Genomic DNA, 14,871 nt, shown 5'->3' with positions numbered 1-14,871 from the left:
TATCATTATAATAAACCAATCACCCTTCGCGATGACCTTCGCTCCGGTATGTACAATACATGCCCAACACTTCCTTCATTCCTCATCCCAAAGTCCAACCGGTTCCAACCTCATCCCCCAATCATAGCATCACCACCTCACTCAGAAGAAAATCAAGCCAGAGTCTGCGGCGCGTAGCTCTTGTCCGGCGTGACGGCCTTGCCGTTAACAAGCTCCTTGTCCGTGTAGGCAGGCCAGACGATGAGGCGCTTGGACCAGTCGACGACAGACCAGGTCGTGAAGCCGTTGCCCTCGCCGAACTGGCCGCTCCAGCTGGAGCTGAGGGTGTAGGGCCCGCAGGTGACGCCGTTGGTGGCGGTGCGGCTGGCGGGCGCGCCCGTCGCGTCGTACTGGCACTGGGTGGCCGCCGCGCCGCTGCCTGTGTCGATGCCGAACGAGACCGTGCACTTGGTGTCGGCCGCGTCGCACGTCCGTGTGAACGACTTGATGGTCCATTGCGGCACCGCGGCCATGGCGGAGACGGCGTCGGCGCGGGCGTTGATGTTGGACGACGGGGCGGCGAAGGCCGTGCTGGCGGTGGCGGCGAGGCCGACGAGGAGGTTGCTGAAGTGCATGTTGGCGGTGTTGTTTTGTTGTTTTCTGACTCGTGTGCGAGTGGTGTTGGTGCTGGTTGATGAGGCAGGTAGAGTGAGTGACTTGTATTGTACTGCGCTGGAGGGATGGGCTAATGTTCGATGATTCCGAGGGCGTTGTCCGGCCATTAAGTAGTCCGCATCTCTCCGCAGAACATCATGTCTCGAACGTCATCCAACCAGCCAGCCGAGACCGCTCGGCAATGCCATGATGTTGGAAGGAACTGGATTCATTCTGTGGGCCGGGTTTCGCTGGCGATGCCACGTTACTTCGTATTGTTGAGCGCGGATTCGCCTGAGTTGTCTCATTCTGCAAGTCGAAACTCGTATTGAACCGGCGGTGCAGGGGGATGATCGGCATAACGTGGGGCCGAGGTCTCGGATCGACGAGTACGGTGTTGCACTGACCCAGAAAGCTGGGGTTGAGGCTGCCTTGTCCAAAAATAAACATGCCATTGCTATGCGTTACCCCAGGCGAGATCCAAGATTCCTGCGGTCCGTTCCCTAGCACCAACGCCACCCGGCAAATGTCCTCAACAACGGTTGGTCTGGTGGCTCCGATCAAGACGACAGCCGACAGGGTGTTTGCACTACGTATAGCCGAGTAATTTGTGGGGTTCTGTCTGTTTACTTCCCAACCTCAACCCAAATCGTACAGTACTACTAGGAGTACATACATATGATGATAGCCCGAGATGAAGGCTGTATGGTCCATTGATAGGTGACAGTACCTTCATACTAGTAGATAACATCAACTTGAACTAAATCGAGAGGTTGGCTCGCCATATCATCGGTCCGCTCCGTTAAAGTCGGCGTAGTGTATTGTTGCTACGTCGGCTCCATCAACGGCACGCATGACCTCATAGGGTCATGTTCCAAAACAGACTGGCTCTATGTCCCCACTTCAAGCAGTACACTGGTTCTTTTAGAATCTCGGTTTCGGACCCGCAAGTAGTAATCCAGCGAGCGATAACAAGGCAAGAATACGAGCTCCGATGTTCCGAACAATCCGTGTAGGGACTTGGGGAGAGTGAAGAGCATTCCTACCCGCCTCCGCCCCATCCCGCCTCACCAGGAAACCCGTCCTCCAGAAAGGCCATCATCTGCTGGTTACTATAGAACCAGTCCTCGAGCTGCGCGCCGTTACCCATCCAAATCATCGGGTTGACGCCTCGCTGGAACGCAGCACTACTAGTACCACTAGTAAAATCACCTCCCATGCCGCCGGGGAGATACAACCCAAACTCCTGGTGCTGTTGCTGCTGGAACTGATGCTGCTGCTGTTGCTCCCCACCAAAACCAATAATACTCCCCTGAGAGGAAGGGAAGCCCAGGGCGGCAAGACAGGTATCGACCTCCATGCTGGGCTGGTGGGCCTCGGTGTGCGACTGATCGACGTATTGAGTGGCCACGCTGTAGAGCACCTGGAACAGGCGGCGCAGCTTGTCGATGGCGTCGGACACGCCGCCGCTGCTGTCGACCTTTTCGAGCTGCAGCGAGCTGACAAAGGCGTGCAGCCGGTCGAGGTCGGTGCGGTCTTTGGTTTCGATCACTTGGCAGAAGAGGACGATGAAGGGGACGAAGGGGGCGTAGAGGATCGTCCTAAATCCACGCATCGGGGGCTGAGTAAGTGACTCGATTCGATGTTTAAGTGGTGGGTGTATGTGTAAGTAAAAAAGTAAGCGTACCAGCTCATGTAGGTCGAGAACAGCCCGACTAGGCTCCGCTCGACCACAGCCATGCACTCCTGGTGCTTGGCCAGCGTCTCGCGGGCGGCCTGGATGCAGTCGGCGGTGAAGGTCGTCGGGGAGCCGGGCGGGTTGGGCACGGCGCGGCGGACCAGCGTGGTGGTCGACATACGGAGGACGATGTCGGAGAGGATGAAGAAGTCGGCCATGTCGGAGCCGGCTTCTTGTCGCACCTTGGCATCCCACTTTGCCTATAACATACGTAGGTACCATCAGTCAACCTTTTTCACATTCCAGAGCGCAGGTGGTTGGATAGGTAGTAGGTAAGGCTATGTCTCCCACCGTTTCTTTGTCCGTCAGCGCACCAAGCTCAGCCAGCTGCTGCTCCAACAGCTGCACGCGCGACTTCCGGACAGACTCCGGCTGCGCAATGGCGGCCGGGCAGTAGAGCAGCTCGTAAATCTGGCCCTGCAGGCGGGAGCTCAGAACCCAGAGGGAGAAGAAGATGGCGATGGGCGTCTGGTCCGGGTCGTCGGTTGACGGGAGCGGCACGGTGATGTCGCACTCCTGGATGGTCGACGACCGGCCCAGGCGCAGGGTGAGGCTCTTGTCGAGCAAGTACACCACCCAGAAGAGGAACTGCTTATGCTTGGCGTCGCCCGCAGACATGTTCTTGTAGGTCCCGATCCGGTGGTAGCCCAGGAACTGGCATAGCTCGGACGCTTTGGCCGACAGGATCCAGGCCAGGGATGGCTTGGCGAGCTCGATGGCGTAGAAGGTCTGGCGCGTAATAAATGCTGTGTCAGTCAAAGCACAAAGCACACCCCCCTCCCCCCCCCCCCCCCCCCCCCCCCCCCCCAACCACCCCCCTCGAGTTCATTTGGGATGGGGCTTCGCTGCTTACCCCGAGCGAGAGGGCGACAACCATGTCATCGTTTGCCGGTAGGTGCAGTGGCAGGTTGGACAGGGCGGTCTCGACATTGACGCGGCAGACTCGCGAGAGGGCGAGATACTCTTCCTGCTTATCCTTGAACAGCTCCCCGTAGATCCAAAACAGGTAATACAAGGACACGGCGGCGGTGATGAAGTGGGCTGTGTTGTGGTCGTCGGCCATGTAAGCCGAGAGACAGATCTGGGGCAGGTTCTCGGCGTTGAACAGATCCAGCACCCATAACGCACCGAGCTGCTTGTGCGCTGCAGAAAGGTGCAAGCGGATTAGAATCAGACAGGATCCGGAAGCGAAGACACCTACGGGAAAAGGGAAAAAGAAAAGAATAAGTAAAGAAAATAAAAGGAAAAAAGCACCTACTCTTCGCCAGCTTGAGCACCTCGAGCGTCTTCTGGATCGGGGGCAGCTCGCAGCCATCCAGAGCAGCGGGCCGGACGGGTCTGGCGTGGGGATAGCTCATCTCGCGGGCGGCCGGCTGCTTCTTCATGGCCTCGATCATCTGGCGGAGGGCGTCAATGCGCTCGCGCATCTCGGGGTGCGAGTCCTTGTTGCTGACGGCCTTTTGGAGGAAGTCGTTGGCGAAGACCGAGTGCGCCGTCAACGACGACTCGCCCTCGACCACCGTCCCCGTGGTTATAGTGTCCGATCCCGATCCCGATCCCGGGGTCTCGGCATGGCTGGTAGCGCTGGCTGGACTGGCCGAGACAATTACGGTTGCAGTTGCCGGTGCTGGTGCTGTTGCTGTTGGCGCTGGTGATGCGGATGCGGTGGGAGGCGGCAACCGTGCCTTGAGCTCTTCCAGCAGACGGACAACGCCTTCGAGCCGGCGGTCGATGTGGTCGATCTTCTGTTCGCTGGGCCACGGAGCAAGCAGTCAACAAAACGGACATGAGAATGATAGAGAGATGGCACGTGGAGGCTAGGGGCTGGCAGTGTCTCGACAGAAACCTACTACTGGTGGGTTAACAGGATACGGCTTCGCTTCTCCCGGGGCCTGTTAGCCCCGGCATGAGTGCATTCTATCTTGGCATGGACACAGTGGGCACAAGGCGACTCGCGGTTGCAGCGGATCTGCTCCGGTTCGTTACTATCAGCTCCATATCATTGCTGCTACCACTAGTGCTACTACTAGTAGTAGTGGTAGTACTCTTCAAGTTCTGCAGTGGATAGATGCGGACTCACTTTGCGTGCCCGGCAGGCGTCACACTAGAATAAAGAGTCCGAGACATTGTCAGCGTCGGATCCTTCCCGGGTGGTTGTCGGTTTGGAAGGTATAACTTAGGAGTTAGAGATAGACCTGTCACCTACAGCTCTCGGCACAGGGGTTTGGCCGGGCGGGCAGGGAGCCGTCGACGACGGCGAGTGCGATTCGCCTTCGTCTGTCCCATCCTCCATGATTGATTGCAGCGGGCAGAAGCAACTCTTGGCAGGTTAGTGGTTAACGTTAGTCGGCGTGAAGCGCGGTTCCCGAAGGACTTCTGCCGTCCACATCGCGTGAGGTTTCGGAAGCTCAAAAGGTGGAAACGGACCCCGCGCGTCCCGCGCATTCCGCAAGCCGTCTCGGCGCGCTTACGAGGGCCCCACAGGTGCACGCCGTGTTCGTCATCGGCCACGGCGCCCAGAATTCCAGAATCCGTAGGGCTGCTTTCGAACCGCATGCCGGGTCATCTCCGACACCGATTCCCCCCCAGCGCTCGCATTTCACAGCTTAAGCGAGCGTCATGGCAGTGTACTTGGCGCTGAGCGCGTCGATTTCTTCATAAACGTTCTGAAATGATCCCGTTTCTGTGCAATTAAAGATGCTCCATGCTCTCCTTGCCGCAGTGTTTTCGAATGACAAGTCACAGTTGCTGCTGTGCGCATCTCCAACATGGCAGCCAGCATCGAAAAGGAAAGAGCGCCCAGTAGTGGCACGGAGAAAGCGCCTTCCACGCAGCCCGATGTCCCACCCGCGCCTCAGGAGAGCGAGGAAAAGAAGCAAGGAGACGACGCGTGGAGCGCGTATTGGGTACGCACACTATTGTACCACGTGGAGTTTATTTTACATTTGACTTCTTTTTCTTTTTTTTCTTTTTAAGTAACACATGGTGGGTCTCTAACGTGTGGCTGTTATTATTTAGCGCATCTTCCGCTATGCGGGCGCCTTCGAATACACCATCCAGGGCATCGGCGTGGTCGCGGCCATTGCGTCTGGTGCCGGCATCGCACTGCAGAACCTCATCTGGGGCGAGTTCGTGACGGTCATCACCGACTTCTCCTCGGCCAACTCGCTGCCGGACACCTTCCTGGACGATGTTGCGAAGCTAGCGTATGTATTATTGTCTTTTGCCTGAGTGAAAACATTGCATTGCAAAATTCAGGTACCTTAGCTGACACGGTTTGCTTTTTTGTTATTATTATTAAGGCTCTACTTCGTGTACCTGGGCATCGCGCGCTTCGTGCTGTCGTACACGTACAACGGGCTCCTCACGTACGCGGGGTACCGCATCGTGCGCAACATCCGGCATGCCTACCTGCGATCGGCGCTGGGCCAGGAGGTGGCCTACTACGACCTGGGCACGGGCGGGTCGATCGCGACGCAGGGCACGTCCAACGGCCGCCTGATCCAGGGCGGCATCTCGGAGAAGCTGGGGCTGACGGTGCAGGGGCTGGCCGCGTTCGTCACGGCGTTCGTGGTGGCCTTCGCGGCGCACTGGAAGCTCACGCTCATCACGCTGTGCATCGCGCCGGCCACCATCGTGGTCATGGGCATCGTGGCCACGGTCGAGGCCGGCTACGAGACGCGCATCCTCGAGGTGCTGGCGCAGGCCAACTCGTTTGCCGAGGGCGTGCTGGCCAGCGCGCGGACGGTGCACGCGTTTGAGATGCGCGCGCGCCTCGTGGCCAAGTTCGACGGCTACCTGCAAGAGGCGCACCGCTGGGGCGACAAGATCTCGCCGCTGTTCGGCGCGCTGTTCTCGGCCGAGTACACCATCATGTACCTGGGCTTCGGGCTCGCCTTCTGGCAGGGCGTGCACATGCTGGCGCGCGGCGAGATCGACAACCCGGGAACCATCTTCACCGTGCTGCTGTCGGTCGTCGTCGGCACCCTCCAGATCACCATGCTGGCCCCCTACTCGGTCGAGTTCACCCGCGCCGCCACGGCTGCCGCCCAGCTGTTCAAGCTCATCGACCGGCCCTCGGCCATCGATCCGTTCGACAAGACTGGCGCGCAGCCGTCGGAGACCACCGGGCTGGTCGAGCTAGAGAACGTCACCTTCGCCTACCCTACTCGTCCGGGGACGACGGTGCTGGACAACTTCTCGTTGACGGTGCCAGCGGGCAAGGTGACGGCCTTGGTAGGCCAGAGCGGGTCCGGCAAGAGCACCATCGTCGGGCTGATCGAGCGGTGGTACACCCCCTCGGCGGGCACGATCAAGCTGGATGGCCGGCCCATCGACACGCTCAACCTGAACTGGCTGCGGAAGAATGTGCGGCTGGTCCAGCAGGAGCCCGTGTTATTCCAGGGGTCCGTGTTCGACAACATCGCCTCGGGTCTCGTGGGCACCCCCTGGGAGACCGCGTCCCGTGAAGAGCAGATGGCGCAGGTCCAGGAAGCAGCCAAGACAGCCTTCGCGCACGACTTCATCAGCGAGCTGCCGGAAGGGTACGACACGGACATCGGCCAGCGGGGCAGCCTGCTCTCGGGCGGGCAGAAGCAGCGCATCGCCATTGCGCGGAGCATTGTCTCGCACCCGAAAGTGCTGCTGCTGGACGAGGCCACCAGCGCGCTGGACCCGCACGCCGAAGGGGTCGTGCAGCAGGCGCTGGACCGCGCATCGAAGGGCCGCACGACTATTACCATCGCCCACAAGCTGGCCACCATCCGCAAGGCGGACAACATTGTGGTTATGTCCAAAGGTCGCATCGTCGAGCAGGGCACGCATGAGGGGCTCATTGCCCAGAACGGCACCTACGCGCGCCTCGTTCGGATTCAGGACTTGGCTGTTGCGGCCAGAGCCGGTGGCGGTTCCGGGGGGTCGGATTCTTCTTCCTCCTCCGAGCAGGAGGGGGGGGATGACCATGGTGACGGTGACGGTAACGGTGATGCCACCCATCCCGTCGAGCTAACCAAGACCATGACGCGCTACCCGACCGAGGACAGGGTCCGCCTTGAGGCCCAGCGCGACCGCGACAACTACGACACCCACAAACCACTCGGCCTCCTGGCAGTCATCGGCCGCTTGCTCCGGTGGACGCCGGAGCTGCGGTGGTGGTATGCCGCCGTGGTGGGCTCGTGCGTGGGCGCGACCGCCGTGTTCCCGGGCCAGGCGATCCTGCTGGCCCGCATGATGGACGTGTTCACGCTCAGGGGCGCCGCCATGACCGAGCGCGGCGACTTCTTCGCCAAGATGTTCATCGTCATGGCCGCCGGTTGTCTGGTGCTGTACTTTGTGCTCGGCTGGTCGGTCAATGTCGTCGCCCAGACGCTGTCGCATCGCCTGCGCCGCCAGACCTTCCATGATATGCTGCGCCAGGACCTGCAGTTCTTTGATCGCCCCGATAATAGTACCGGTGCGCTGGCCGGCCGCGTGGACTCGAATCCGCAGGCGGTGTTTGAGCTGATGGGGTTCAATGTTGGGCTGATTCTGATTGCCGTGCTGAATGTCGTCGCGTGCGGCATACTCGCTATTGCACACAGCTGGAAGCTGGGGCTGGTTGTTGTCTTTGGCGGGCTTCCCCCTCTCCTGGGGCTGGCTGGCTCAAGATCCGGCTCGACATGCGGCTCGATCACAATGTCAGCAAGAAGAACTCGACCAGCGCGTCCATTGCCTCCGAGGCGGTGACTGCCATCCGGACGGTCTCGTCGTTGGCCATCGAGGAGCGCGTGCTGGATCGCTACACGGCCGAGCTGGACCACGCTGTCAAGGGGGTGGTCAGGCCCTTGGCGGGCGTCATGGTTTGTTTTGCGCTGACCCAGTCGATCGAGTATTGGTTCATGGCACTGGGGTTCTGGTATGGCTGTCGTCTGCTGGCCTTTGCCGAAGCTTCCATGTACAGCTTCTTTGTGGCGTTCCTGGGTGTCTTCTTCGCGGGTCAGGCCACCGCCCAAATGTTTGGGTTCTCGACCAGTCCGTGATCCCCTACCCTAAGCTTCACTTCTGACGACGGAAATAAATCGCTAACCGAGGTCGTAAAGGCATTACGAAGGGCAAGAACGGCGCCAACTACATCTTCTGGCTGTCCGAGCTGCAGCCGATCGTGCGAGAGACGAGCGAGAACCGGGATAAGGGCCCAAGGTCGGGAGGACCGATCGCGCTAGACAAAGTCCGCTTCTCATACCCCCTGCGGCCCGATGCCGTCGTGCTTCGGGGCGTGGACCTAGAGGTATGACTCCGTGTGATCTAATCTGGAACCGTGGAGGGCCTTCACTGACACCTCAGCAGATCAAGAAGGGCCAGTTCGTCGCCGTCGTCGGCGCATCCGGGTGCGGCAAGTCGACCGTGGTCGCCATGCTCGAGCGCTTCTACGACCCGTCCACGGGCAACATCCGCATCGCCGACGACGTGCTCAGTAGCCTGAACCCGCGGCTCTACCGCCGCATCGTCGCGCTCGTGCAGCAGGAACCCACGCTCTTCCAGGGCTCCATCCGCGAGAACATCGCCCTTGGCATCGACGATCCCAACAACAACAACAACAACAACAACAACAACAACAACAACAACCCTTCCGAAGATAATGACACCACCACCGACCCAACAAGCTATAATAACAACACTCCGTCCGCGACCGTCAGCGACTCCCAAATCGAATCCGCCCTCCGCGCCGCCAACGCCTGGGACTTTGTCTCCTCCTTACCCGAAGGCCTACACACGCCCGCCGGCCCCAACGGAACCCAATTGTCAGGCGGGCAGCGGCAGCGCATCGCCATCGCCCGCGCCCTCATCCGCGCCCCGCAGATCCTGCTGCTCGACGAGGCCACCAGCGCGCTGGACACGGAGAGCGAGAAGATCGTGCAGGCTGCGCTGGCCGACGCGGCGAAAGCCGGGAACGACCGTATCACGGTTGCGGTGGCGCACCGTCTGTCGACGGTCAAGGATGCCGATCTCATTTGTGTGTTTCATGGCGGGAGGATTGTGGAGAGGGGGACGCATGAGGAGTTGGTTGCCTTGGGGGGGATGTATAGGAAGATGTGTGAGGCGCAGAATTTGGATTGATTAGACTAAGGTATGTATACTAGAGTGGGAGTGGGATGGGGGGGGTTGATGTTGATAATCGTAGATCTGGACTTAGAATGTTAGATAGACTAAAGTAGGTACTCTATAAGTTGTTAATCACGAGATGGCCTTTCCGGGCAAAGTTTCTTTTCATCACATTCGACCTAACCCCTATTGTCGGTGCCAGGTACTATCGATACCACATTATCATCCCAGCACCCTTGGTTCCGCAGTGTGTTGTTGTCTTTGCAGATCTGGACAATGATTTCCCGGACCCTGCAAGCATAGCCCTGCTCGATGGGAGGGTCCAATGACGCAGTTCCCAATGCAACGCCTGGCGATCGGCATCCGGGATGATGGATCCACGACCGCATGATTTCGCGTGGTTTTCTTGATGAATGCGTTGCTGTGCAATGGGCTTGTTCTTGTCACAAAACACCATAGCTTTGGATGGTTAGCCCCCCATGTCACGTCACCCCCTTACTCGCGAGACTTCTTCTTCTTCGTTTGTTGCTGGTCTGCTTGAGGCGCTGAGTAAGGTCACGGACCCGAGCCGGCCTCTGCCGACTTCGGGACTTTCTGCCGGCTCCATAGCCGAGCCGTCGCCGGCGATCCCGCATCATCCGACGTCCGGAGCCGGGCGCCGGCTCGATACCGCGACGACTACTCGCCCCAAGCACAATGGGCACACGGATTCTCAAGAGTCCGGAACCACGGCTATGGAGGGCAGCAACGGAAGCAGGGCACACGAGGATGGCGATGCGTCGGGCAAGAGCACACGGACGACATGGAATTCTCTGGCCTCTACGGTTGGGAAGTTGGGTCTTGATAAGCCAACCCTGACCGCCATGTTCAAGTAAGGAGAATGCAGCTATTCACACACACTCAGCGGCCTTCCGCTTGCAAGTGCTAACCACGTCGACTCGATCTCCAAGGGGCTCCATCCCGCCGACGATAGGCATCGCCATGTACCAATCGACCGCAGTATCGTCCTACTTCACCACGATCGGCTACCTGATCCCCGTCATCAGCGTGCTTGCCATGGCCATCATGCCGCGGGGCAAGTTCTTCATGAACCTGCTGCTCAACCTGCTGGCCGTGTGTTTCGGGTCGGCCGTGTCGATGCTGGCGCTCTGGTCCGCCGTGCAGGCGCGTCTCCACACCGCCAGCACCAGCACCACCACCGGCACCAGCACCAGCACGGCCTACCGCTACAACTCGAGCCAGTCGGCCGTGCTGGGCGTCTGGCTGTTCGCCAACATCTACCTCGGCAACGTGGTGCGCGCCAAGCGGCCGGCCTTCAACCTGCCCATCATCGTGTACAGCATCATCGTCAACGTGGCGTCGACGTACGGGCCTTTCATGACCACCACCGCGGCCGCGCGCGCCTTCATCGAGAAACTGCTCGCCGCCATGCTGCTGGGCCTGGCGCTCGCCCTGGCCGTGAACCTGGTCGTCTTCCCCGTCAGCAGCCGGCTGGTGCTGTTCAAGGAATTCGCGGGCGCCATCGGGCTGCTGAGGAAGATTGTCGCCCTGCAGAAGGACTACCTGCTCAGCCTCGAGTCCGACAGCATCCTGCGCGCCGCCACCCACACCGAGACGTTCCTGGCCAAGCCGGAGGCCACTACTACTACTAGGACTAGTAATAAGGACTCCTCCTCCTTAGAGGGCAGCGGGCTCACGAAGGAGGCGGAGGCGGCGAGGGCTTTGGAGGCGGCCGCTGCGGGTATGAGGGAACTGGCTGGGAAGCTGAGTACTGACTTGCCGTTTGCCAAACGTGACATTGCCTGGGGTAAGTTGGACGCCAAAGACCTGAGCGAGCTGCTTAAGCTGTTTCGCAATGTATACATCCCAGTGTAGGTTTGGATTCTTTATTACTAAATTCTGCACCTTGGTTCCTGCCGAGTTAAACATGGCTGACTTTCGGAACCGAACGGCAGGCAGGGCATGGTCACCATCATCGACATCTTGAAGCGCTTCTCCGAACACCCCCGCGCGGATGTTGCCGGTGACGAAGAGGAGGAGGTGGAGGAGGAGGAGGAGGAGGAGGACGGAGTGGCCGAGGCTGTCACGCAGAAGAGTCTGAACGAGGTCATGAAGCAGGTGCACGAGCCCTTCGAGATCCTGTCCGTGGCGATTGATCAGGGGCTGGAGCATGCGGGAACCGTCCTGGAACTGCTCCCCAAGAAGAAAGAGAAAAAAGACAGAAAGGCCGCGAGACGAGCATCATCCGCCGACCCCGACATCGAGGCAGCAGCAGACGAAGTCCAACCCGGCGCCGCGGGCTTTGCGCAGGTCCTAGACGAAAAACTGCACGCCTTCCAGTCGCGGAAAGGCGAGCTGCTCCGAACCTGGCTCTGCGGGAAGGGCATCCGCCTCCACGACGACGACGAAAGCAACAACAACAACAACAACAACAACAACAACAACGCGGAGGAGGACTCTGCCTCGTTCCCGAGCGAGCGCGAGCAGGTGCAGCTGTACATCGTGCTGTACTTGGAGAAGCTGATGCACGAGGCCGGCACGGCGGTGCGCGACCTGGTCGACTTTGCCGACGAGAAGGTCGCCGACGGCACCATGGCCCGCCAGCGCCTGATCGTGCCCTCGTTCCGCCGCCTGCGCAAGTGGTTCTGGTCCGTCTTCCGCAGCGGCGAGTCGTCCGAGGAGCAGACCTCGGGCGCCATGGGCATGGGCGCCAGTGCGAATATTGTGTATTTCGGGGATGGGTATAATCGTAAGAGCGACCCGGAGCATCTGCCGCCTGCTACGCCGTGGCAGCGTTTTGGGAATGGGCTGAGGAAGGTGTCTAGGTTCTTTGCGTCTGTGGAGTCGGTGTTTGGGTTTAGAGCTGCTTGTGTAAGTCCTCTTATTTTTACTGGGACCCCTTTTCGTACTACTAGTAGTACTAGTCATTCGTATACTGATTTTCGTAAATGCAAGGCAACCATGTCGATTGGCATTGTGGCTTTTTTAGAGCCAACTCAGGTGTTCTTCATGGAGCAGAGGCTCTTTTGGGCTATGATTATTGTCTCGTTTGGATTAACCATGAGTAAGGACTTCGCTCCTCAGTCTCTTCTCAAGCGTCAAATAATACCGATAGTTAACGTGGTTCAATAGCATCCGGCCAATCCTTCTTCGGCTTTCTACTGCGAGTCGCCGGCACCGTCGTGGCCATGTGCCTATCGCTCATCGAGTGGTATATCGTGGATGGACGGACGCCCGGTGTCATCGTGTTCCTCTGGCTGTTCATCCTCATCTGCTACTACTTCTTCCTCAAGTTCCCGCGCTTCATCCCGGGGGTCATGATCACCATCGTGACCCAGTGCCTGATCATTGGCTACGAGATCCAGGTGCGCGCCATTGGAGTACAGGTTGCCGAAGCGAATGGGCAGCCATTCTACCCGTACGTCAGCCGCCAACGTTTCCCTATCCAGATCCTATCAACTTTCTAAGCTAACATGATTTATCGCACAGGACATACCTGCTCGCTCCATATCGCCTTGCCTGCGTGGCAGGCGGGAGTCTTGTGGCCTTCTTCTGGACGATATTCCCCTCCCCCCTGACGGACCGGACATGGCTGCGGCGCGACCTGTCGGCGACGCTCTACCTGCTGGCCAACTACTTCGGCGTCATCCACTCGACGCTGCGGTCCAACGTGCACGGCACGGCGGGCGACGTCAACATGCCCGGCACGCCGGCGCACCACCTGTTCAAGGTCGGGCGCAAGATCTTCGGCAAGGTCATGACGCTCATCCCGTCCATGTCGCAGCACTCGGAGTGGCAGAGGTGGGAGCCCACCATCGGCGGGAAGTTCCCGCGCGACGCCTACGACCAGATCATCATGCGCAGCACCCGCATCATGGCCTACCTGACCCTGACCGAGCACACGCTGATGCACCCGACCCGTATCAGCCTCCGGGACCGCGACCGGGACCGGGATGGAGGAGAAAGTGACGACGGAAGATCCCACCAATCCCGGAAATACTATTACGGACAGCATTACGGCGGGTTTCCAACCTCCCGCAACCCGTCCCGCAACCCCTCGCGCAACCCCTCGGTATCAACGGCCAACCGCGAGTGGCTCAGCGCGCTGGCCGAGGTCCTCGAGGTGCTCAAGCCGACGCACCACACCATCGTGTCCACGCTCACTTTGTTATCCAACTCCCTTCTCTCGGGCCAGCGCCTGCCGCCCTGGCTGCCCCTCCCGCGGCCCTACGAGCTGACCCGCAGGCTGATGCGCATGTCGCAGCAGCAACAGATCCCAGACGATGCGTCATCGGCCGCGGTCGACTTGCCGCCGATCAAGATGGTCAACTCCCGCACGGGACTGGAGGATCACTACTACTCCCATCATCCTTATCCTTCCCACTCCCAGCATCATCACGGGGAGGGAAGGAAAGGTACTACTAGGAGTAGTAATAGGGTCGGGATCCGCCGGGACGCCGTGGCCAACATACTAGACCCGCGCAACATCGAGCAGCCGGGCTACGCCGAGTTTGCCGTTCTCCAGGTCTGCACCACGCTCGTGTGTGACGATCTGGAGGGGTTGGTCAGGAGTGTGAGCGGGTTGGTGGGCGTGGTGGATTTCAGTTTCCGGCTTGGGCCCGGGGAGGAAGGGGCTGGGAGTGATTCCACGCTGGACTTGTCGTCGTCGAGAGGCGGGAATGCGAAGGGGAGGAGGGTTAGGGGGAAGGGAAAGGCGGATTGAATCTAGGGGGATCAACGGGTTTTATAGTACTGGGTAGTACATAAAAAGACGACCAGAATGCTTGTTGCAACTTGAATGTGAGCTACTAGTGGCGTAAAAGCCCTACTAGCTGTCAGACGTTCCATATTGGGCCTTCGCTGATTGATTGTATTGAAGTAAACTTGTTCATGCAGTCTCGACGAAACGTTCCCTGGCTTATAAGGAACAAGCTCAGCAGCATCGGGATCAAACAAATGCACAGAAAGCCAGCGTGACAGTCTGAGATGACTGCCTTGCCCTGTCGATGCGGAAAGCGCCTTACGTCTGAGATGACTTGGAGGGGGTATTGGTATCTAAGAACGAGGAGGTTGTTAAGGGCATCCCAAACAGTCCTCTAGATGGAGACAAAGAACAGTACGGTTTCTGCACCGCGGAGCTGAGTACAACCACTACGTGAAGTGGGAATTGGGGTGTTGGACGTGCTCCAGGCCACCGACTTTTGATAAGCGGGCAAGTGTCGACCTCGAACTCTCGAAGTGGAACTGTTCATGAGCTCTGAACTTTCGCTTGCCATTATATGGTGGATTCTTCAGAATAACTGAGTCATTGCTTGATATCGGTAGAGACGGACGGCACTCAGCACCAGTACCGAATCCTCAAAGTTGACTAGTAAGCAAGAGGCGTGATTCCGACGGTCTCCGTTGCAACACCGATCGAA

At 59.2% G+C, this 14,871-nt stretch overlaps 4 protein-coding genes across 4 annotated transcripts; 2 read left to right on the top strand and 2 right to left on the bottom strand.

Annotated features, from left to right (window-relative positions):
* Positions 1-152: 152 nt before the first annotated feature.
* On the bottom strand, positions 153-614 carry B0T15DRAFT_404847 (uncharacterized protein; the record flags this gene model as incomplete). Its single annotated transcript, XM_062865269.1, has 1 exon — positions 153-614. The coding sequence occupies one exon, from the start codon at positions 612-614 to the stop codon at positions 153-155; it is 462 nt and encodes a 153-aa protein (XP_062717633.1).
* Positions 615-1,675: 1,061 nt separating this feature from the next.
* On the bottom strand, positions 1,676-4,832 carry B0T15DRAFT_442060 (uncharacterized protein; the record flags this gene model as incomplete). Its single annotated transcript, XM_062865933.1, has 9 exons — positions 4,578-4,832; positions 4,452-4,475; positions 4,222-4,340; positions 3,630-4,123; positions 3,225-3,514; positions 2,663-3,100; positions 2,321-2,571; positions 1,927-2,234; positions 1,676-1,845 (listed from the first exon to the last, which is right to left on the bottom strand). The coding sequence occupies exons 1-9, from the start codon at positions 4,662-4,664 to the stop codon at positions 1,676-1,678; spliced, it is 2,181 nt and encodes a 726-aa protein (XP_062717632.1). The 5' UTR covers positions 4,665-4,832.
* A 307-nt stretch (positions 4,833-5,139) lies between these two features.
* Positions 5,140-9,466, top strand: B0T15DRAFT_563522 (P-loop containing nucleoside triphosphate hydrolase protein; the record flags this gene model as incomplete). The annotated part of the gene is made up of 6 exons (XM_062870622.1): positions 5,140-5,277; positions 5,390-5,577; positions 5,674-7,966; positions 8,017-8,380; positions 8,449-8,636; positions 8,696-9,466. The coding sequence occupies 6 exons, from the start codon at positions 5,140-5,142 to the stop codon at positions 9,464-9,466; spliced, it is 3,942 nt and encodes a 1,313-aa protein (XP_062717631.1).
* Positions 9,467-9,848: 382 nt separating this feature from the next.
* On the top strand, positions 9,849-14,138 carry B0T15DRAFT_423774 (uncharacterized protein; the record flags this gene model as incomplete). Its single annotated transcript, XM_062865597.1, has 6 exons — positions 9,849-10,322; positions 10,402-11,322; positions 11,407-12,322; positions 12,407-12,515; positions 12,584-12,869; positions 12,941-14,138. Coding segments are annotated over exons 1-6 (3,822 nt in total), but the record flags the coding sequence as incomplete, so codon positions are not given.
* Positions 14,139-14,871: the final 733 nt, after the last annotated feature.

Source organism: Chaetomium strumarium, assembly GCF_033439665.1.
Source record: "Chaetomium strumarium strain CBS 333.67 chromosome Unknown B0T15scaffold_8, whole genome shotgun sequence".
In the NCBI taxonomy this organism is placed as follows: Eukaryota; Fungi; Ascomycota; class Sordariomycetes; order Sordariales; family Chaetomiaceae; genus Chaetomium; species Chaetomium strumarium.
This window is presented reverse-complemented; position numbering and strand designations above follow the sequence as displayed.